General features: G+C 38.1%; 1 protein-coding gene across 10 annotated transcripts in view; it reads left to right on the plus strand.

Annotated features, from left to right (window-relative positions):
- The window catches only part of NSD1 (nuclear receptor binding SET domain protein 1), a 153,510-nt gene that overhangs the window by 80,766 nt on the left and 47,633 nt on the right, over positions 1–25,111 (plus strand). For all 10 annotated transcript variants that reach the window (XM_061423058.1, XM_061423055.1, XM_061423061.1 and 7 more), the window contains 5 exons: positions 10,428–10,552; positions 13,022–13,292; positions 14,350–14,459; positions 21,918–21,993; positions 24,285–24,403. In XM_061423058.1, the coding sequence (XP_061279042.1) occupies positions 10,428–10,552; positions 13,022–13,292; positions 14,350–14,459; positions 21,918–21,993; positions 24,285–24,403 (701 nt within the window). The remainder of the gene's footprint in view (positions 1–10,427; positions 10,553–13,021; positions 13,293–14,349; positions 14,460–21,917; positions 21,994–24,284; positions 24,404–25,111) is intronic.

The raw sequence follows: 25,111 nt of genomic DNA on the forward strand, positions 1-25,111 counted from the left end.
CTGGGTTGTCCCAGTGCACCAGCCCCAAAAAACTAATCTCAAAAATATACAAGCAACTCCTACAGCTCAACTCCAGAAAAATAAATGACCCAATCAAAAAATGGGCCAAAGAACTAAATAGACATTTCTCCAAAGAAGACATACAGATGGCTAACAAACACAGGAAAAGATGCACAACATCACTCATTATCAGAGAAATGCAAATCAAAACCACTATGAGGTACCATTTCACACCAGTCAGAATGGCTGCGATCCAAAAGTCTACAAGCAATAAATGCTGGAGAGGGTGTGGAGAAAAGGGAACCCTCTTACACTGTTGGTGGGAATACAAACTAGTACAGCCACTATGGAGAACAGTGTGGAGATTCCTTAAAAAACTGGAAATAGAACTGCCTTATGATCCAGCAATCCCACTGCTGGGCATACACACTGAGGAAACCAGAAGGGAAAGAGACACGTGTACCCTAATTCATTTATTTTTAATTGCAGGATAATCACTTTACGGTATTGTGTTGGTTTCTACTAAACATCAACACACAATCTGATGTTTTTTTAAAAAAATGTTTATTTTTGACTGTGCTGGGTCTTCATTGCAGTGAGGGCTTTCCTCTAATTGTGGCAAGTGGGGGCTGTACTCTCTAGTTGCAGTGTTCAGGGCTCTCATTGCGGTGGCTTCTCTTGTTGCTGAGCACAGGCTCTACGGTGAGCAGGCTTCAGTAGTTGTGGCTCCTGGACTCAGTAGTTGTGGCACACGGGCTTAGCTCCTCCTTGGCATGTGGAATCTTTGTGGATCACAGATCGAACCCATGTCTCCTGCATTGGTAGGCAGATTCTTTACCACTGAGCTACCAGAGAAGCCCAGAAACACAACTGAGTTTTAAATGTTGATTTTTCTATCTTTCAGCTTTACTCAATTCATTATTATTCTTACGGCTCTTTTTTGTGGAATCTTCAGGGTTTTCTTTACATAAGATCATGGCATCTATGAACTGAGATCATTTTACTTTTTCCTTTCCAATTTGAATGTCTTTTATTTATAAAATGTCTTTTATTTATAACTGTTTATAATTCTTGTCAAATAGCTCTGGCTTGGACTTCCAGTGTTGTGTTAAATTGGCAAGAATGGGCATCCTAGCCCTCTTCCTGATCTTTCAGTTTTTCACTATAGATGCTCATGTTAGCTGTGGGATTTTCATATATAACCTTTATTTTAGATTATTTCTTTATGTTCCTAGTTTGTTGAGTGTTTTCTATTAGGAGAAAGTGTTGAATTCAGTCTTTTCTGCACCAATTGAGATGATGGTGGTGCTTCCCAGGTGACTCACAAGTTAAGAATATCCTGCCAAAGCAGGAGAGGCAAGAGATGTGGGTTTTATCCTGAATCTGCTCTCATCTCACATGCTAGCAAAGTAATGCTTGAAATTCTACAAGTCAGGCTTCAACAGTATGTGAACCGTGAACTTCCAGATGTTCAGGCTCGATTTAGAAAAGGCAGAGAAACCAGAGATAAAATTGCCAACATCTGTTAGATCATCAAAAAAACAAGAGAGTTCCAGAAAAACATCTATTTCTGCTTTATTGACTACTCCAAAGCTTTTGACTGTGTAGATCACAAAAAACTGTGGAAAATTCTACAAGGGATGGGCATACCAGACCACCTTACCTGCCTCCTGAGAAATCTATGTGCAGGTCAGGAAGCAACAGTTAGAACTGGACATGGAACAACAGACTGGTTCCAAATCAGGAGAGGAGTATGTCAAAGCTGTATATTGTCAGCCTGCTTATTTAACTTCTAGGCAGAGTAAATCATGCAAAATGTCGGGCTGGATGAAGCATAAGCTGGAATCAAGATTGCTGGGAGAAATATTAATAACCTCATATATGCGGATGACACCACCTTTATGGCAGAAAGTGAAGAGGAACTAAAGAGCCTCTTGATGAAAGTGAAAGAAGAGAGTGAAAAAACTGGCTTAAAACTCAGCATTCAGAAAACTAAGATCATGGCATCTGGTCCCATCACTTCATGGCAAATAAATTGGGAAACAATGGAAATAATGAGAGACTTTATTTTTTTGGACTCCAAAATCACTGCAGATGGTGACTGCTGCCATGAAATTAAAAGACGCTTGCTCCTTGGAAGAAAAGCTGTGACCAACCTAGACAGCATATTAAGAAGCAGAGACATGACTTTGGCAACAAAGGTCCGTCTAGTCAAAGCTCTGGTTTTTCCAGTAGTCATGTATGGATGTGATCAGATCAGATGTGATCAGATCAGATCAATCGCTCAGTCGTGTCCAGCTCTTTGCAACCCCATGAATCGCAGCACGCCAGGCCTCTCTGTCCATCACCAACTCCCGGAGTTCACTCAGACTCACGTCCATCGAGTCAGTGATGCCATCCAGCCATCTCATCCTCTGTCGTCCCCTTCTCCTCCTGCCCTCAATCTCTTCCAGCATCAGAATCTCTTCCAATGAGTCAACTCTTCGCATGAGGTGGCCAAAGTACTGGAGTTTCAGCTTTAGCATCATTCCTTCCAAAGAAATCCCAGGGCTGATCTCCTTCAGAATGGACTGGTTGGATCTCCTTGCAGTCCAAGGGACTCTCAAGAGTCTTCTCCAACACCACAGTTCAAAAGCATCAATTGTTTGGTGCTCAGCCTTCTTCACAGTCCAACTCTCACATCCATACATGACCACAGGAAAAACCATAGCCTTGACTAGACGAACCTTTGTTGGCAAAGTAATGTCTCTGCTTTTGAATATGCTATCTAGGTTGGATGTGAGAGTTGGACTATAAAGAAAGCTGAGCGCTGAAGAATTGATGCTTTTGAACTGTGGTGTTGGAGAAGACTCTTGAGAGTCCCTTGGACTGCAGGGAGATCCAACCAGTCAATCCTAAAGGAAATGAGTCCTGAATATTCATTGGAAAGACTGATGCTGAAGCTGAAAGTCCAATACTTTGGCCACCTGATGCTAAGAACTGACTCATTGGAAAAGACCCTGATGCTGGGAAAGATTTGAGACAGGAGGAGAAGGGGACAACAGAGGATGAGATGGCTGGATGACATCACCGACTTGATAGACACGAGTTTACTCAAACATGAGTTTGCTCAAGCTCCGGGAGTTGATCATAGACAGGGAAGCCTCATGTGCTGCAGTCCATGGGGTGGCAAAGAGTCCAAAGCAACTGAACTGAGCTGAAAGATATTGAAATCAGGGTGTTGTCTTATTACTGTGGAATTATGTTAGAGATCAGTAGCAAAAGATATTTGAAAATAACCCATATATTTTCAAGTGTAATGTGTCATTTACCAAGAAAGATTTTTAACCTAGCCATTGAAAGCTTCAGTAAAGTTAGAAGACTGAAAAAGCACAAAGGGCAATTGCAGAGAAGTAAGCATTTAAATGAGCAATTAGTATCAGAATGAGAAATTTATTTCAAAGATACTTTAAAAATCCCATGTATTTGGAAATTAATTGTCCAGTTTTAAACAGTGGGTGTATCTTAAGAAGCCATAGCAAGGAAATAGAAAATAGAAAATAAAAATGCAAAGAGAGTTTTCCAGAATTTGTTGCATGCAGCTTCAGATGCTCAGTGTAGTTGAATACAACGTGGAGTTTTGAATAAGGTATGAAAAGAAAGCAAATAATGGACACTAGGATAAAAATTTGTGAAATTTTGAACAAAATCTGTAGTTAATAATGTTGTACATGTTAATTTCCTATTTTTGTTTGTTTTTACAAAGCATAGTATTTCTTTAGGTTCTCAGAATTGAATTAGAAATGTCAAGCCTCATTCAAAAAATGTTTTTAAATCACTAAGAAGATAAGCTTTCTAGACTTTTAGGTGTAATACTTGATGCCAAAATACATGAAATTATATCAAAGTTTTGAGTGAATATAAATTAGAAATCTCGCATTCAGATTAAGTCAAACAAATGGAATGAATGTCATAAAATTTTTTGCTAGACAATAACTCATTTTTTCCAAAATACATGTTATACATATTGTGTGTATATATATGTATACACACATATATATATATGCATACACCCACATAAAAGCTTTTCTATTATGCTTATAAAGACTTAAGAAAGAAAATTTTTTTAAAAAGGATGGAGAAATTGGAAAACATGCTGAATGAAATAGTAGCACTGATTTTGAAATAGAAGAAGTAAAATAAACTAGATAAAAGTAAAAATCATCATAGAGTATACTTGTTTTTAAACATGACTGCTCATTAGAAACACATCTGGAGCTTTGGAGAAAAAAGTAATACTTGGGCATTTGTATTCTTCAAGAAATTCCAAGATAATTTTGATATCCATCTGGATTTTAAAAAGTGATTACAGGTTTTTCTATAAAATGGTAGTTTAGTCTTAAAGAATTCTAGTATTTTTTGTTGACTGTTATTATTTTTTGTTGACTGTCATGGTTTCTTTTAGATATTGGTGTTCTCTTGTAGATCACTGAGTTTCCTGAATACAATTGTTTTGAGTTCTTTGATAATTCATAGATCTCTGTTACTTTATGATTAGTTTCTGGAGATCTATTTTGATTCTTTGGGATGTGTTTCCCTGTTTCTTCGTATATTTCATAATCCCTCCTCCCCCTACCCCCCTGCCCCTATTTTCATGCATTTGAATTTGATTAAACAGCCACTTTTCTGAGTCTTTACAGAGATGCTTCATATAGGGGAAGGCATACCAATCATCTTGGCTAGAGATTCTGGGGACCTCTGGAGTCTTTTTTGTAGAATGGGTTTGTGTGGGCTTGTGTGTGTAGTTTCCTAATCAGAGAGGTTTGTCTATTTCTTTTTCAGGAGTTTGCAATCTCTTGCTTCATCTTGTGTTTTTCTGCAGTACTGCAAGTTAGTTGTTGCTATTGCAACAAGATTTCTCACTGTCTTTAATTCTCAGCAGCTCCCAGGTATCTAAAGAAGCCAGCTCTCTGTTAGCTCCCACAAGCAGGCCAAACAGGTACTAGTCCCTTGGGCAATTTTCTAAAAACCCAGATTTCCAAATGCTCCCTCTTTTACCTCCCTTTGTAGAGAGAAGCCAGGATTTTAGTACTTTCTCCCAGTCTTACCAATCTGGCCCCTGTCTATGTCACTATAGCCCCTCTGGTTCCACAACATGTTGTTCCCTCTCTCCCTTATTTGTAGTGCCTCCAAGAGTCCAAACTATGTGACTTCTGTTGGGTTCCCAGACAGATTAGACAGAAACGCAAAAACTTCAATGTTGGACACCTCCAACATTCAGCTTTAAGGGGGAGCTCAATTGTGCTTGCTTTTGGAGTGGCAGTCTCAGGTAAAGTGGATTGGCTCTTTTAATCCATTTCAGTGCTGTTTTTCATGGGTTTGTACTTGCCCTGGGGTACTGTAACTTCCTAACTGATTCTGCCTTCCTGCCATACAAGTTTTGAGGAACTGCCAGAATGTTTTGCAAAGGTGTCTACCTCTACATATGCACCTATTTAACAAAGCTGTCCTGGTTGGTGTCAAGTGCTATCTCATTACTGTGGTTTTGATTTGCATTTCCCTGACGACTGACAATATTGAACATCTTTTTTTATATGTTTTTTGATCAGTTAAAATGTTTATTGGGCTGTTTGTCTCTATTATTAAATTGTAAGAATTCTTTACATGGCCTATATGTAAGTCCACTATTAGGTATGATTTGCACATATTTTCTCATATTTTATGGGTCACCATTTATATTCTTAATCATATATTTTGAAGCACAGACATTCTTAATTTTGACAAAGTCTGATTTGCCTATTTTTTCTTTGGTTCGTTGTGCTTTTGGTGTCATAGCTAAGTAACCATTGCTTAATCCAGTTGTCTCAGCACAATTTGTGGAGAAGGGTATTCTTTCCCCATTGAATGGTCCTGGCACCCTCTTTGAAAATCTTTTGACCATAAATGTGATGGTTTATTTCTGGACTCTCAATTCTTTTTTATTAATATATATGTCTAACTATATGCCAGTACCACAAATTCTTAATCTTTTAGTAATTAATTATTGTAGTTCTGAAATCAGAAAGTGCAAGTCTTCCAACTTTATCCCTTTTCAAGACTATTTTGATTCTTCTGGATTTTTACATTTCTGTATTTATTTTAGGAGCTTCCTATCGTTTCTACCAAAAAGCCAGCTGGGATTTTGATAGAGGTTGTGCTGAATCATAGGTCAGTTTGAGCAGTGTTGGCATTGTAACAATGTTAGGTTTTCCAACCTATGAACAAGAGATGGCATTTCATTAATTTAGGTCATCTTTGATTTCTTTCAACAATATTTTGTAGTTTTCAGTGTACAACTCTTGCACTTCTTCTGTTCATTTTATCCCTTAATATTTATATCCTTTTTTGGTGCTATTATAAATAAGATTATTTTCTTAGTTTCATTCTTGGATTTCTCATTGCTAGTATGAGTATTGTACAAGTATTGTACAAGTACAATATTGTTGACTTAAAAAAATTTTTTTACTTATTTTTTTAATTGAAGGATAGTTGCTTTACAGAATTGTTGGTTTCTGCCAAACATCAACATGAATCAGACATAGGTGTACATATGTACCCTCCCTTTTTGAAGCTCTCTCCCACTTTCCTCCCCATCCCACCCCTCTAGGTTGTTACAGAGCTCCAGTTTGAGTTCCCACAGTTGACTTTTATATATCGATCTTATGTGTTGCAACCTTGCTGAACTTTTTTTAAAAGCTCTAATCATTTTATTCTGAATTCCTTAGGATTTCCTGTGGTTCCCTAGTAACTCGCATGGTAAAGCATGTGCCTGCAATGCAGGAGACCTGGGTTCGATCCCCGGGTCAGGAGGATCCCCTGGAGAAGGAAATGGCAACCCACTCCAGTATTCTTGCCTGGAGAATTTCATGGACAGAGGAGCCTGGCAGGCTATAGTCCATGGGGTTGCAATGTCTTCAGCCAAAAGAGATTGTTTTGTTTCATCCTTTCTAATCTGGGTACATTTTGTTTCTTTGTCTTGCCTAGTTGCCCTAGCTTAATCCTTCAGTGCATTGTTGAGGACAAGTAGAGTGAACAGACATTCTTGTGTTACTCCTGATGTTAGGGAGGAAAGCTTCTGGGATTTCAGCATTTAACTATGATATTTATTTACTGGGATTTTGATACACAGCCTTTCATACTGAGAAAATTCCCTTCTATAGCTAGTTTGTCTTTCAGATTTTTTTTGTGTGCTTACTGAGATGATTATTCCTGTTTATTTCGTTTAATATGACCTATTAACTTTCTTATGGGGGCTTCAATTTTCCTGTCCATCAGACTGTAAACCGACAGGAGGATCAGTCACGATTTCTCAAGGACTTGTCCTCTCTCCTGCTCCCCTTCTACTTGGTGCCGAAGCACCTTTCCTTGTGGTCTCCTGGGGATTGGGATACAGTTTACTTCTGTTTCACTGTAACTCTGAGGATAGAGTCTTTTGGGGCCCAAGTTTAGTCTCCTTTAAACTCCTGCCTCCCAACAGGGTTGCCAAGAAGTCCTCAGGACAAAATCAGTTTCAGTGCTTTCCTTATTTCCGTGGGCTATTACTTTCCATTGGATTTTGGTTTATAATTCTTTACAGTTTAGTCAGTTTTTACTTTGTTTAAGATAGATTTTTAAACATATTTACGCAGTATTTATATTTACTTTCAACAGGTGATTTGGGCTGAGTAACTTGCCATTATTATGAACAGTTGTTTATATTTTTGCCTCCCCCGCCCCCTTTAAATTCTTTTTCCTCTGAGATCCCAGAACCAGAGAAGTAGAGGATTTAAAAATCTGTATTGGTGGATTGATGTTGCTGTTAGTATTCTAGTTTCTTGGAAAATACCAGTGTTTTGAAGAAAAGATCTAAACTTACTCAGGGTAAAGTTTACGTTCTACAAAAGTCACACACTTTTTAAGTGTGCAAGCAAATGTTTTTTAGTAAATTTACTGAGTTGTACAAATATCCCTATAAATCAGTTTTTGAATATTTATAGCATTTCTGTGGAGAAGGCAATGGCATCCCACTCCGGTACTCTTGCCTGGAAAATCCAATGGACGGAGGAGCCTGGTAGGCTGCAGTCCATGGGGTCGCTAAGAGTCGGATACGACTGAGCGACTTCTCTTTCACTTTTCACTTTCATGCATTGGAGAAGGAAATGGCAACCCACTCCAGTGTTCTTGCCTAGAGAATCCCAGGGACAGGAGAGCCTGGTGGGCTGCCGTCTATGGGGTCACACAGAGTCGGACACGACTGAAGTGACTTAGCAGTAGCAGCAGTAGCAGCAGCATTTCTGTAAGATACATCATAGTTAGCCCCTGTTCCTATTCCTAGTCCCAGGCAACCACTTGTCTACTCTCTTATCTCTATAGATTTGCTCTTTCTGGACATTTTATATTAATGGAATTATACAATGCATGATCTTTTTGTTTTTTCATTTAATATAATGTTTCTGTGGATTACTAATATTGTGGCATGTAGCAATATCTTACTCATTTTGGCAGTGTACCCAGGATTACCCATGTCCCTGATGTCATATTTCTCATTTCCAGCGTGTTCCTCACTTTGAACATCCTACCTTGCACTCGGGGACTCCCACAACAAGCGTGCCCCATGTCCTGTGCATGCTGGGCACCTCATCTTTCTCTGCACCTGCCAGGAAAATCCCACATTCAGGGTGCCCCATGCCTAAAACACCCCTACTTTATAACTTTCTATGTCTTGAGAACCCTATATTCTGTGCACCTAGCACCTGGGCACCCGGGCCGCAGATATGGATGGCTCTGCTTACCTGTTCCCTGCTTTCCAACGCTTGCCCTCTTTTTGTTGTGCCCAGTGTCTTGGGCCCCCATGCTGACTGCCCTGGGTGCTGTACCCTAGTTTACCCCAGTGCTTGCTAAGCCTGTGACCTTTTCTTTTGTGTTCCTTTTATTAAGAGAACACCCATATTGCCACATTAAAATGAGGCAGGAATAACATTCTCTGAAGTCACCATAATATGAAGTACTCCTGGCCCCTTGAGTAGATTGTATCCAGCATTCTGTAGGCATTAGCCTCTGCTCCCAAAGAGTTTATGGTATAGTAAAATGATTCTTGTTGTTGTTCAGTCGCTAAGTCTTGTCTGACCCTTTGCCACCCCATGGACTGCAGCATGCCAGGCTTTGCTGTCCTTAACAATCTCCCAAAATTTGTGCAAATTCCTGTCCATTGAGTCAGTGATGCTGTCTAACTGTCTCATCCTCTGCAGTACGAAAAATAAAGTGATTACAACGTGTGAAGTATATTAAGACTAGGATAAAGTTTTATAGGGAAATTATAATAGATACTTGTTTCACTGTTAATTCAAAGAGAAATGGTATGGTACTTTGATATTTTGGTTATAAAACATGGCAAGAGCTATTTTTTTAAAGCAGGTACCCAGAATTCTATATCTTATCTTTTCTGTTGGGGTACATGCCATACATTTTAAAATGTTATATTGGCATACATTTAATGGTATATGGATAACTATTTTTTTGATGTTTCTAAAGTGAAACTCATCACAACTGTGATAGAAAGTACGTGTGAAATGCTTTTGAAATTCATGTTGTAGTACTGATTGGGTAAATATTCTATCTGGATATTCATCAAATATTCTGCATAATCCAGTGAGAAGTTGTTGTTTAGTCACTAAGTTGTGTGATTCTTCTGCAGCTCTATGGACTATAGCTCACCAGGCTCTTCTGTCCATGGGATTTCCCAGGCAAGAACACTGGAGTGGGTTGCCACTTCCTTCTCTAGGGGATCTTCCCAACCCAGGAATCAAACCCATGTCTCTTGCTTTGGCAGGCAGATTCTTTACCGTTGAACTACCTGGGAACCCCCTTAAGAGAGATGCTACGTGGTGTTCTTTATGAACTTGCCTGATTTAGAATCTGTATTGTATTATTAGCTCTGTTGCTGTAGGACGCTGTGTGCTCTGCTGTGCCTAGTTGCTCAGTCATGTCTGACTCTCTGCGACCCCATGGACTGCGGCCTGGCAGGCTCCTCTGTCCCTGGGATTCTCCAGGCAAGCATGCTGGAGTGGGTGGGCATGCCCTCCTCCAGGGGGTCTTCCTGACCCAGGGATGAAACCCAGGTCTCCCGCATTGCAGGTGGATTCTTTACCATCTGAGTCACCAGGGAAGCTGCTATAGGACTAGTTTCAGTTTAATTTCCTTGAGATTAGGAGGGCTGTTTGTGGATAGAGCAACAAAGGTCTTCCTTCCTCCCAATTTTTGCATAAGATAAACCATAGCAAATCATTTTTACGCTCCTGGAGCTTAAATCATGGTGTTTTTTGTGAATTTCCTATTTCTCTTCCTTTGGGAATGCAGAGATGGTTATAATGAAAACATTGGGTTTCTCTCTAACTTTTTGTTTAATACTGAACTTGTGCCTCTTGTTTTAGCTGTGCGATCAGAGAAGAAACGCCTTAGGAAGCCAAGCAAGTGGCTTCTGGAATATACAGAAGAATATGATCAGATATTTGCTCCTAAGAAAAAACAAAAGAAGACACAGGAACAGGTGCACAAGGTATATTCCAACATTTCAACAATGTTTTATCAGTCATTTTAGGATACTGCAATTTTGCCTTCAATATCATGTTTCATCTTAACGGGACAATAGTTTCGTTAACTGGAATCTTGTTTTGTAGTTTTTTATTTCCAGTTTCTGGCATAGTATTTAGCATATACAGAAAAGGTATAAATGATTCTACATACTATGTGTATATAGTGTGTGTATGTATATTTTCCCCTTTTGCTTTTGAAATGATTTTAATGATTTAGAAGTATTACTGTGATAAAATATTTAGTAAAAAATAATACAAATAATATAAAAATAATAGCTTGATCCTGATTCTGTCAACAAATGTTACAGTATCTATTTGCTTTATTTTTCACTTGAATTGCTTGAAACTCAAAATATTTTAAAGTAAATAGGAGATATTTTGCAGAGAAGGCAATGGCACCCCACTCCAGTACTCTTGCCTGGAAAATCCCATGGACAGAGGAACCTGGTAGGCTGCAGTCCATGGGGTCACGAAGAGTCGGACACGACTGAGTGACTTCACTTTCTCTTTTCACTTTCATGCATTGGAGAAGGAAATGGCAACCCACTCCAGTGTTCTTGCCTAGAGAATCCCAGGGACGGGGAGCCTGGTGGGCTGCCATCTATGGGGTCACACAGAGTTGGACACGACTGAAGTGACTTAGCAGCAGTAGCAGCAGAAGAGATATTTTGACTCTGTTTGCCTAGGTAATATGCACCTCTAAAAATCTAATGACAAATCCTTATTCAGATTTCTCCAGTTATTTCCTAACCTTTACATTTAATTTATCTGAAACAAGATCCAGTCCAGGGCTACACTTTATATCTTACTGTTGTATTTCTTAAATCACTTTAAATCCGGGACAGTCCCCGCTTTCATGACCCTATGTAAGTGATGAGAGTGACATATTAAGAGTATCTGCCTTCTCATTTTGCTTCTAGGTTCCCTGTTAAGTGGTGGTTTTAACTAATATTTTGATAGATTCAAGTTAAACATTTTGGCTAGATTACATCATAGCTGTTGCATGACATTGGAAAGTATTTAACCTCCACTAGCTCAAAATGGTGATTAACTGATGTCTGTGGTTTGAGTTATGCTTCACCTCTTTTGATCAAGCAACACTACATGTATAATTAATTTGACTCCAACAGAATATCCTGTTTCCCATCAGCTATTTCCCTGATTTTTTAAATCAATTATAATTCCTTGTCTGTATCAATAATTTCATTTGAGGTTATAAAATTGAAGACTTTCAGATTTTATTATTTCTTCTGCTTATATTATCTGGCAGTCTCATTTTATAGTATAGAAATGGGTATGTTTCTTTCCCATTAATGTATCAGTTCAACGTTAGAAGTTTATTATTAGCTGCTTTTATTGTTGACACATTAGGGAATCTTTTGGAGAAGGAAATGGCCAACCCACTCCAGTATCTTTGCCAGGAGAATTACATGGACAGGAGCCTGGCGGGCTACAGTCCATGGGGTCTCAAAGAGTCGGACACGGCAGAGAAACTAACACTTTCAGTTTAGGGAATCTTTTTTGTCTTTTTTTAGATCATCACTATGGCCTTAATGAATTTTTATAGCTTTAGTGTTTCTCAGTCTCTGTGATGTTGTATGATGTGCTTTGGAAACGAACCAAGATCATTCTGTCGTCCCTGAGATCATTTTGTCGTTTTTGTTGTATCTGTCAATGACGTTTTTACCCTTTAAAATTATAGTGAAATATATATATATATAACATAAAATTGATCATTTTAACCTTTTTTCCTCCCAATTTTTGCCTATTTTTGTTCTTGGCTGTGCTGGCTCTTCTTTGCTGCACGTGGGCTTTCTCTAGTTGTGGCACGTAGTGGGTGCACTTTGTTGTGGTGCACAGACTCCTCATGGTGGTAGCTTGTCTCGTGCAGCGTAGGCTCTAGGCGTGCCAGCCTCAGTAGTGCAGTGTGCGGCCTCGAAAACACAGGCTCAGTAGTGTTGTCAGCGGGCTCAGTTGCTCTGTGTCATGTGGAATCATCCCAGACCTGGGATTGAACCTGTGTCTCCTGCACTGGCAGATTCTTATCCAACTGTGCCACCGGGGAAGTCCCTGACCATTTTTTAAGTGTAAAATTCTGTGGCATTAAGTATGCCATCATTGTCTTTGGAACTTTTTCATGTTCCCAAACTGAAACTCAGTACCTGTTAAAATGTTTCCACTTCCCCCTTCCTTTAACCCCTGGCAACCACCATTCTATTTTTTTGTCCTGTGCATTTTCCTATTTACAGAATTCACCTCATACAATATTTGTCCTTTTGTGTCTGCTCATCTCAGTTAATGTTATGTCTTCAGGTTTCTCCCATTTGTAGCATGTGTCAGGATTTCATTCCTTTATAAGTGCATTATTCTTTTTAACCCTTAAACCACAACACTTTTGGCCTATGGATTGCCCGTTTATCTTTTGTTCTTAGGTAAGTTCCCGCTGTGAAGAGGAAAGCCTTTTAGCCCGATGTCGATCTAGTGCTCAGAACAAACAGGTGGATGAGAATTCTTTGATTTCAACCAAAGAAGAGCCTCCAGTTCTTGAAAGGGAGGCTCCATTTTTGGAAGGGCCCTTGGCTCAGTCAGAACTTGGAGGTGGACATGCTGAGTTGCCACAGCTGACCTTATCTGTACCTGTGGCTCCGGAAGTCTCTCCACGGCCTGCCCTTGAGTCTGAGGAATTGCTAGTTAAACCACCAGGTAAGATGGGGATGGGTCTCAGTATGTAAGTGGGTATACTTGGAGGACGCAGGAGATTTTAGTATATTTTGATGGAAAGCCAGTAGTGTATCTGTGTACAACAAACTATCCATTTTGATCCTGGGAAATTCTAATAGTATTGGCTAATGGATACAGCTACTGATCATAAATTGGTGGTGTACTGTCAGGAAGACATATTAAAAAAAAAAAAACTAGGCACCTTATACTGTTACTGCTCTTCATAATTGTTGATCAACCACAGTGTGAATCAGCACTCAGACTAGGATTCTGGGGAAGAGCACTGCATACTCGTTGAGTAAACACATAAAAATTATACTTCAGATACTGATTTTACCAATCTTTGTGTTACTTGGGAAGGTGTTTTTAATTTTATATATTTTTTAATACTGACTATTGAGTATTGTAGTCAGCCAAGGAAAATTCTGCATGTAACTTTCTTAAATTCCCAAGAATTGCTTGTGATGTTATTCTTTAGAAAGGTGTCCAGTTGTGCAGAATCAAACAAGACAGAATCAAAAAGAATAATAAAGATGGTCAGCAGTTCATTCCCCATTATGCGCCAAACTGTTATTTGGCTGTTTTATATAATTCTTAAGAGCAGTCCTATATAGTAAATAAGTGTCTCTACTTATTTAGGAACAGAACAAAAGTTCTACTTTTGGTCCATTTATGCCCAGAATTCTGGCTCTGTTGAATTCACTTCTCTCTTTTTTTTTTTTTTAAACCACCAGTTGATTACTCTAAAGGCAGTTCTGCCCTTGCGATTTCTCCCTTAGTTCATTTGTGTATATACACACACATTGACATAAGAACAGCCTCACATTAGTTTGTGTCTATATTCAGAACTATTTTCTTATTTTGTTTTACATTAACTAGTATTTTAGAATACATAAATTTTTACCCTGTCTCTTCCCAGAATATCATGAGAAAAACAAAAAAATAGGATGACTAATTTTTGCATGATATATAGGTTTTTTAAGAAATCAGCTTGTGCCCAGTTTCTAAATCATCTAATGAAAAGATACATGCATTTCAGGAAATTATGAAAGTAAGCGTCAGAGAAAACCAACTAAGAAACTTCTTGAATCCAATGATTTAGACCCTGGATTTATGCCCAAGAAAGGGGATCTTGGCCTTACTAAAAAGGTATGTTAATTTTAGTCAATTCTAAAATAGGGTTGCATCCAGGAAATAGGGGATTTTAAAAACAAATCTTTTAGTAATACCTATAACATGTACATAGAAATTCTAGAATGTCAGAATATATATGGTTGATCTGAGTGATTCTACATTAAAAGACCATTTTGCATTTGCATGGACATATGTACCTGTTGGTTTTAGATTTTCTTTTCAAGTGAGAATGAAAAAAGCCTTTACAGTTGAGTAAAGTTTGCATTTGTTGTAATCTCTCTTCTGGGCTCAAAACCTCTTACCTGATTTCTACTTCACTTCTGTCTCTACAAGCCACTGTAAGTTAATGCCATTGCATTCACTGTCTGTGTAATACCTCAGAGAAGACCCTGTTCAACTATATTCCAGGCAGAAACATTTCATCTTCAGTTTTGTGAACTTGGTTCCAATTAGCCAAGAAGGCATAATTCTATAGTAGTTAGAAATAGAAAATTATTTTCTAATTCTATAATGGATGATAACTGGATATTGATTTCTTAGGATATATCCTGTTCTTTTTGTATTTGAGGAAAAAGTATATGTTAAAGTTTCAGTTGTAGGATGCACAGATTTCCTGTTTTTAAATATATATATATATTTATTTGGTTGCATTTGGTCTTACAATAGTTATGGCACACAGGATCTTTCATTATGGTGGACAGACTCTCTAGTGTTTGCACTTGGGCTCAGTGCTTATGGCGTCCATTGCTCTGTGGCATGTAGGATCTTAGTTCTCTGACCAGAAATCGAACTTGCATCCCCTGCACTGCAAGGAGATTCTTAACCACTGGACCACCAGGGAAACCGCCAGATTTCCTGTTTTTAGAAATTCTTTTTCCTTAAAGAAAAAATGTAAGATTGTAATCAAGTCATAAATAAATTGAGTTTCTGGAATTCTTTTCTTAGCCCTGGCAAACTTCTAATCTTTAATCCTATATTAAGTCCCCTTGTTTTTGTTAGTCACCCACCAGTAAATGTAAAGTTTATTTGTATTTTTATTAATATATTATTTTAAAAAGTCATTTTATGTACTTTAGTTTTTCTTCTCAAAGCAATCTTATGTGACATGGACTTTTCAGTTTTTCTTAGGTTCATCTCCTGCCCTCTGCATTTTCTCTGCAGTTTGTGCAACCTTCAGTGACAATATGTCTCCAACTCACTACCTCTTGTTGTTCCTTATACTCTAGTAAGGCTGAGAATATCTCCTGCAGTGCTTTCTCTCCTGACTTGTATTATTCAAATCATAGCCACTTTGCAAGATTGTTGGAAAAGGGCCAGGGAAACTGGGATTCAGTTGAGCATGGAAGTGACTTTTGCAGTCAGATGATAGATTTAATAGGTGAGTCATGGGAGGCCTGTTGTCTTACTGCTAGAAGTGCAGCACTGCAAATATCAAAAGCAAGTAAGAATTCAGGCGAGTTAAGTGAATGATCCCCTCCTCCCATTTTGTGCTAAGCTGCTTCAGTCATGTCCAACTCTGTGTGACCCTGTGCAGTGCAGCCTACCAGGTTCCTCTGTCCATGGGATTCTCCAAGCAGGAATACTGGAGTGGGTTACCATTTCCTTCTCCAGGGGGTTGGTCTTCCCGACCCAGGGATTGAACCTGTGTCTCTTACATCTCCTGCCTTGACAGGCAGGTTCTTTACCACTGCTGCCATCTGGGAAGCTCCACGGAGCTATATTTGACATACCTAAGTTAATGATTTGAAGAAATAAGATGAAATTCGAATCCTCAGTTTTGAGGTTTTGAGACTGTGTTACTTAAAAAATAGTGTTAATTTGTTGTATAATAACTGTAAATGGAGACCTTTAAAATTGTATTTTAAAAAAGTTAATCTGTGTAACCTTGCTCTGTCCAAAGTAGGTTTCTAATCTGAAATTTAAGAGGATAAAAAGCATGATTTAGTTGGAACTTCCTTGGCTGTCCAGTGGTTAAAAGAGTCCTCACTTCTACTTCAGGGGGCAGAAAACACATGGTTTAGTTGATGTGTGTGTGTGTGTGTGCTCACTTGCTCAGTTGTGTCCTTCTCTTTGTGATCCTATGGACTGTAGCCTGCCAGGCTCTTCTGTTCATTGGATTTCCCAGGCAAGAATACTGGAGTGGGTTGCCATTTTCTACTCCAGGGGATCTTCCTGACCCAAGGATCAAACCAGTGTTCTTCTGCATTTCCTGGTGGAACCTTTTTCCACTGTTCCACCTTGGATGCTGATATAGTTAATACACTTAATTTTAATAAGCGAATGTGTCCCAGAACTCTTGAGATTTAATTTACACCAATAAAATGCACAGATCTTAATTGTTTGATGTCAGTTGATAGACAGTTGAATATACCATGTAAGTACCAGCCAAACTAAGTATGCTATATAAATCCACTACCCCTAGAAGTTCTCTTGTGCCCCCTTTCATTAATTATCCATTCTCGTCTCTTCGAGAGGCAAAACTTTCTAACTTCTGTTACCATAGGTTAGTTTTGCTTGTTCTTAAAGTTTTGGTTGCGCTGGGTCGTCATTGCTGCAGGTGGGCTTTCTCTGGTTGTGGTGTGCAGGCCTCTTGTGATGGCTTCTCTTGTTGCAGAATATGGGCTCTCTAATGCATGGACTTCCATAGTTGCAGATTACAGCCTCAATAGTTGTCGCAAATGGGCCTCGTTGCCTCGTGGTCTGTGGAATCTTTCTGGAGTAGGGATCGAACTTGTGTCCCCTGCATTAGCAGGCAGATTCTTAACCCCCAGACCATCAGGGAAATCCAGTTTTGCTTGTTCTTAAATGTCATATATTTTGTTTTGTTTTTGTTAGCTGGCTACTTTTATTCAACACACTTATTTGAGATCCATCCACAAAGTTGCTATTTCAGTAGTTCATTTCCTTTTATTGCTGGGTAGTAGTTCAAGTACAGTTTGCTTGTCGTTTTTCCTGTTGAGGCACATTTGTGTTTTCATTTTGGGGCTATTAATCATAAGGCTGATATGAATATACTCAGAATCTTTTTGTATACACATATTTTCATTTTCCTTGGTGTTGTAAATACTTAGGGTTGGGAATGCTGGCCCATAAATGTTTTCCTTTTAAAGAAAATGCCAAACACTTCTCCAAAGTGCTTGTGCAACTTCACATTCCCACCAGCGTTATATCAAAGTTCTGATTGCTCCACATCTTTAACAGCGTTTTGTTTACTGGTCTTTTTAAAGTTTAGCCATTGTAGTGGATATGAAATGATACCTAATTATGGTTTTAATTTGTATTCTCTAGTGACTAATGATTTTGAGCCCCTTATTATGTGCTTACTGTCCATAACAACTATTCAAGCACACATATTTTTGGTTGGGCTGTTCAGCTTTTTTATAGTTGCCTTTTTAGAAGTACTTTTTGTATTTGGAATATGAGTCTGTTGTCAGGTATATATACTGTAAATATTTTTTCCCAGTCTGATGGTTGCCTGTTCATTTTTAAGTTGTATCTTTCATGAAAAGGAATTTTTAAAGTTTTTTTTTATGATTTATATTTTGTGTTTATTTTAAGAAATCTTTGCTTACCACATCAACACAAAGATGTACTTGTTATGATTTCTTTAGGGATTTTATGATTTTGATTTTATGTGTAGATCTTCATTTTTTAAAAAAAATAATTGATTAATGACTTTATTCAATAGATTTCTGTGAAGAGTGAAGAATAAGGGATAATACTTGTATTAATTTGGCTGCCATGACAAAGCAACACAGGCCAGGCGGCTTACACAACATTAATTTTTGCACAACTCTGGAGACCAGAGTCTGGGATCAAGGTTTCAGCAGAATTCCTTTCTTCTAAGGTCTCTCTCCGTAGCTTGTAGACATCCGTCTTCCTCCCTGGGGGCATCACGTGGTTTCCCCTTTGTGTGTCTATGTTCTAAGCTCTTCTTATGAGGACACTAGTCCTTTCCTGCCCAGTAGAGCAGCAAGGGTATGAACAGTGAGAAATGAAGGAGAGTCTGGGGGAGTGAAGTCCATTGTTACCGTAGGGTCCCAGGCTGACCCTCATGTAGGTTATTGGAACCAGGACCCAGGCACCCAGAGAGCTGGGAGGAGGGGGCCTGGAGCAACTCATTTCCTGTCACCGTGTTCCCCCACAGGTCCCTGCTGGGCAGCATCCACTTCCTGCCCCTGGTCTTCCTGAAGGTACCCCTGCTCCTGGGCATGCTTGGTGTTGTCCTCTGGGTCAACAGGCCTCTGAGGAGATCTGGGGGAAGTCCCAGGAAAATTGGTAGCCCCCATGCTCTTCAATGTCTTGTCCAGAGAGAAAGACTGATAAAAGTTGGAGGTTCCATTGTAGTAGGACTTCAGTCTTGCCCAGTTCCAAGGAAGGCAGAGCGGGTGCCATCAATAATCAAAATGGGAAACAGTCTTTTTTTCTTTTTCTTTTTTTAGTTTTATTTATTTATTTATTTATTTACTTTACAATATTGCGTTGGTTTTGCCGTACATTGACATGAATCCGCCGGGACACGGTCTTTTTCAAATTCTTCTACCTGGGTTGAGCATGTCCTGCTCTGAGAGGCTAAGACAGTCATCTTTTTCTGATGTCATACACTCATTCCTTCACTCACTCATACTCATACACATGGTCTCAGGGGAGGGTTCGGGGATTCATCTCTGTAGTTTGAATAAGAATGAAGGGGATCCTGGGACCTCCATTGACCAGCAACATGATGCCTGGAAGAAGAGTCCTTATCTGGGTCAGTGGTCACTTTAACTCAGACCCCAGGGTCCACTTTGATTCTCTCAGCCCCGCACCAGTAAGTGTCTGCATTGTTTTGCCTGAGCTCCTGCAGGTGTATTGAGAAGCCGGAGCTAGTGTGTTGAATGAAAACTGCAGATTATAGAATGAAACAGTGCCATTTGCAGTAGCATGCTTGGACCTAGAGATGATGATACTAAGTGAAGTAAACAAGAGAAAGACAAATATCATATGGTATCACTTACATGTGCAATCTAAAAAAAAATGATACAAATGAACATATAAAAAACAGACGCAGACACAAAGAAAATAAACTTATAGTTACCAAGGGGGAAAGGAGAGGGAGGGATAAATTAGGAGTTTGCGATTAACATATACACACTACCATATATAAAATAGATAGCCAACAAAGACCTACTGTATAGCACAGGGAACTCAACTCAATATTTTGTATTACTAATAACCTATAAGGGAAAAGATTCTGAAAAAAGTTATGTGTTGTATACAACTGAATCACTTTGCTATATACCTGAAATTAATACAACATTTGTAAATCAACTATACTTCAATTAAAAAATTAATTAAAAAAAGAGTTTGAAAACCCCAAAATAAAAAAAGAATATGCAGATGATGACCCGTTGAATGAGGAGGTACAAGCCACTCACATCCAAAAATCCCACTTGGGAAGTGAAGCCCATGAGGTCATTTTGTTTGAAGCTGTTGTTGTTTAGTCCTTAAGTCATGTCCAGCTCTTTGCAACACCATGGACTGTAGCCCACCAGGCTCCTCTCGTCTTTGGATTTCCCAGGCAGGAATACTGGAGTGGGTTGCCATTTCTTTCTCCAGGGTAGATCTTCATTTTTTGAGATGGAGTTTTGAAGTGCATATCCAATTGTTTTAGTACCATTAGTTAAAAACCTCTATTGCTATCCAATTATTTTTCATATTTTTGGTTTCTTTAAGCATTAAATATAATTAATGACCCTGTCACTGTTGAATTTTTAGTTTTTTGGTAGGGAGATAGGAATCAGGTTTGGTGTTAGAACAAGTGAAAATTAGAATTGTTGGTGATGGTTAGACCCAGACTCTGGAGAAAAGTGACCTCTAAGTCAATTCTACTGTCTGACCTAGTCAACTTCACAGTTAAATTCCTGGCTACTCCAAACTGTATTTTGAAACCATCAGGTTGAAACCATGATTCAGCTCAATCTTGGGACTACGTCATGGCTTAACAGTCAGGCCACATCTTTCCTATAAATGGATCAGTCGGTGGCTCAGAGAAAGAGGTAGTCTATTGTGGTATTGGTACCTTAAGAGTGCACTGACTTAATACATATCCATACCAGGCTACACATAAAATAAATGGAATCTTTCATGTACTCTCTAAGGCACTTACAGAGTTCTGTGGTCTTTTTTATTACAAGCAGAGCAAATGGATTTTTATTCACATAGTGTGATTTGTGTGTATGTACCTTGTTATTTATATTTTAACTTAACAAAGTTGTTGATATCAGACATGAGAATATTTTCTGTATTGTTCTCTGACTATAGTTTTGGGAACATTCTGATTTTTTTTTGTACCACAACTTTTGGGTTAGTGTTAAAAAACGAAGTATAAATCAATTATCAAAGTAATATAAATGGTAATTTTCTTTAAATTATGTAATCTCTTTTATGTGTTTCTCTATTGGTGTTTTATTCCTTTTAACTAGATAACTAACATTAGCTCTTTGATTTTATTTGACTTTATAAGACTGATTTACACTGAACATGACGAAAGTTATATTCTTATAGTTTATTAATGTATATAAGAAGCGTTCAGAAATTCACAGCTGCATTTTATGTTGTTTTGACCTCAAACTCTGGGAACTTCATAGCAAGAATAACGTCTGTTAAATTTGCTTTTGTGGCCACTAAATTTTTACAGTCATGATGAAGAACATTATTCTTGTAGGAGAAGACATTTTCTTGGAATAGAACTAATTGATACAGGCATTAGTAGTAGGGGAATAAAATGCATAGTAAATTATTCTTGATGTTTAAGGTTGGCTTTTTTTTTTTTTTTTGGCCATGCTGCATGGCTTGCGGAATCCTATTAATAGTTCCCCAACCAGGGACCCTTGGCAGTGAAAGCATGGAGTCCCAACCACTAGACTGCCAGGGAATTCACAATATTTTAAGTGTTTTGTTTTTAGTTTCTGTGTTGTTTTAATTTATATTTCTTAATGTACAGCAACTTGAATTAGAAGGACTTTCCATGATACAAACTTTATGTTTAGATTTCACCAAGTAAATAAGTCTGTAAAATCCAGTGGCCGTAAGTATAATATTAGGAAGGTAGATTTTTAAAAACAGGGTGGCGTGGAATAGAATTGAGCTGGTGGGTATATGAGTACATACTTTTTCACTCCCACTTCAATTAGAACAGTGTTCTGCATATGCTCTAAACACTGGAAATCTCTGAGTACACCAGTGTCCTGTGTGTGTGTCCCGCCCAGCCAGTGCCTGTCTGCCCCATGTGATGTTCCTGAGTTTTAGAGCATTTAAAAAATCTGATGCTTTTACTCACAAAGTTTCTTTATTATTGTACTGTTCCTTTAATTGTCCAAAATACCTAAGATTCTATATCTATGTCAATAGGCAGTCCCACTTTTGGCACATAATGTAAAGGATTTAATTTCTACTCCTGTGTAAAACATGATGCACTTTACTTATTTACAGTGTTATGAAGCTGGTCACTTGGAGAATGACATTAATGAATCATGTGCTGCACCTCGTTCTAAAGAGTTTGGTGGAGGTGAGTATCTTGAGATTTAAAAAGTGTATTACAGAAATAACTGTGAAGTTGGCTAATGAGAACAGTGAGATTGCAAGTTCTAAGACTTGTTTGCTGAATATGTGCTTCAAATAACACTAGGAAATTGTATGCATTTCCATCTTTATGTTGAAATTAGTTAAATGTTATTAGAATTATATTAGCGTTAAGGAAATGTTAGGAATAGCAGAGAAAAATCAGTTCCTGTTCTTACTAGATAATTCTCTATACTGCATCATTCATTACTTTCTTGGCTTTGATTCAGTTCTTATTTCTGTAGAATAGAAATAGAGAATTTGAGTTAAGGGGAAATTGCAAATCATCTTAAGTCTTTTATAGTCTTATATTCTTTTATCACACCCGTGACCTTGGTCAGAGAAGAGTTTAAACATTTGAGCCTAGTCTATTATAGTTGCATCCTAAGGCCTTGGGAATCTTCTGGATTAAATTTAAATCTATTTCCTGGAACTTCTGTTTGGTCACCTTGTTTCTGCCCACAGGAAGAATTGACAGTGCTTCATTCAATAACAGATGAAATAATAATAGTTATAGTATCTACCAGGTTCTTTGCTTAAGGACTGTTATCATTAATCAGTCTAAAGCATTACAAGAATTGGGATATTATCTATATTATCCCTATTTGTAGAAGAAACATGAAGATGAAAGAGGCTGGCAGAGTTGGGATATTCAAATCTGACCAAAGTTATTGTCACACTACTGTCTCGTTATCCACTCTGTATTTTCTTTTTTCTCCATTCGAATTCTTTCTACCCCTTTGATCATGTTGTCTGCCAGTGCCATGTATTAATGTGTCATCCCTGAAATATTAGCCTATATTTGAGCACAGTACATCAGATATGGTCTATCAGCAAAAGGTATTATAGGGAGATTGTATTTTTTGTGGTCTTCAGTGTACACTTCTGTAAATGTGATCTGTGATTATTAAGTTTTTCAGCAAGTAAGTTTAGCAGTATATTAACTTATTTTAACCCTGTATGCAGCTATAATATAGGGTGGTGAATTTGTTTCTTTGATTTAAAACAAAAAGTACCTTCAAAATGATATCTGCTCTTTCCATATACACTTGTACTTCAGCTTTTTGTAAAATCTACTGCCCGTACGTAATCCTTTGTAAGTTTCATCTAAGTGTTTTCATTGTGAGAAATTTGAACCTTTATTCTGCTACCATATTGACTCTTCCTTTTTAGTCTAGTCTGACAGCTACTTTGATAGCAGAGCTTCTCCATCTCGATCAGGCAGTTCAAGAAGAGAACCCTAAAGCAGTCTTCCAAAGTCCAACCTTCACATTGGTATCTAGCCTAAATATCCAGGAACATTTTACAAAATACCTCTTTAGAGTCCTCCTAATGTTTCTATAACAGAAAGTTGAAATATGTAGAATATAAATTGAAGGAGAGTCTAGACCATTTTCTAAATATGTCAGACTAGGCATTTATTTTACCCTGTTGGATGGTCGAGGTTATAATACCGCTGCATGAATATATCCTTTTGGCTGATAGATGTATTGGTTGGGGTAGGGAGGTGTTCTTCTCTCCTCCTGTAAGCCACATCTTATGTATTTCAATTTTTTATCTTAATCCTTAACTCAGAGAGTGATATACTTTATTGTCTTTAATCTTGGAGGCCTGGTTTTAGTTATCTTTACCTGACTACTAAATGCATTTCCTCCCTATCTGAATGATATTAAAGTCCTTTCTGGAATTAGAAAGTCTTTCATATCAATCATATAAAATGAAATTGCTTTAATAATCTATACATTTACTGTTTAATCTGTATGAAACAGAACATATATATACACCCATACATACATACTTCCCTGTACCTCAGATGCTAAAGCGTCTGCCTACAATGTGGGAGACCCAGGTTCGATCCCTGGGTCAGGAAGATCCTCTGGAGAAGGAAATGGCAACCCACTCCAGTATTCTTGCCTGGAAAATCCAATGGATGGGGAACCTGGTAGGCTACAGTCCATGGGGTCGCAAAGAGTCAGACACGACTGAGCGACTTCACTTCATACATACATATATATGTATGTGTATAGCCATTTCCCCAGCTACATATATACTAATGGGTAAGTCTCTTTTTTTTTTCTCTTCCCCTGTTTTCCTCATCTACAAAGTCAGAGAATTAAAATTAAGGTTGGTTTTCACTCTTGACATTCCATAATTCTAGGAGATATCTTTAATCGAGATTAGAAGTTCTTAGACATGTACATTATCAGCCATCAGGTAACACCTGTTGTCCTATCCTAGGCACCACCAAGCTGTTTGATAAACCAAGGAAGCGAAAACGACAGAGGCATGCTACAGCCAAGTTGCATTGTAAAAAAGTGAAAAATGACATCTCATCAAAAGAAACTCCAAACTCTGAGGTATTACTCAGTTCTTCATCTTTTGACCTTCCATAGTGAAGCTTCTTTTCACAGTAGAGTCCACACCCCTCTTTCCCTTGAGTTTACCTGAAAATAGTATTCTATTGTTAGTAGTGATAAGGAATACTGGAGAAAAGGAGAACCTGATTCTAGTAGAAGTAAGTCAAAACACATATGGTACCTGTGGGCATGACCTTTTTAAAAGATCACACCTCATGCTCTAAATGTCAGATGAAATACATAATTTGTTTCATCATGAAGTAAAATTGTTCTAAAACCAGAGAGCACCAATACCAAGAAAATACATGATCCAAATGAACTTGGATATTGCCCTTTAAACGTTGAGACTGCTACAATTAAGGGAAAAACTCATTTGCTTATATATTGAAACTGCCAACTACTTAATTTAGAGTAATGTTTGTAAACGGTGACTTTTAGGAAACAGAAGTTTAAAGCCATTTCCTTACAGAGCATCACTGAAGTCATTGATGCTATCCCTCACTTTCCAATTCAGGTTAAGAGAGAATTAGAACAAGTCAGGTCAGCATCACACATGGTGCAGAGCATTTCTTTCCAGGACAATATGAATAGAATGCCCAAGGGGGGCATTATTTAGGAAATACTGATCTTGGAAGGACAAATAAGTAATCAAATAAACTTAAGAATGTTTTCTCTCCCTTAGTGAAACCTTAAAATGGAACAGCTCAA

Source organism: Bos javanicus, chromosome 7, assembly GCF_032452875.1.
Source record: "Bos javanicus breed banteng chromosome 7, ARS-OSU_banteng_1.0, whole genome shotgun sequence".
NCBI lineage: Eukaryota > Metazoa > Chordata > Mammalia > Artiodactyla > Bovidae > Bos > Bos javanicus.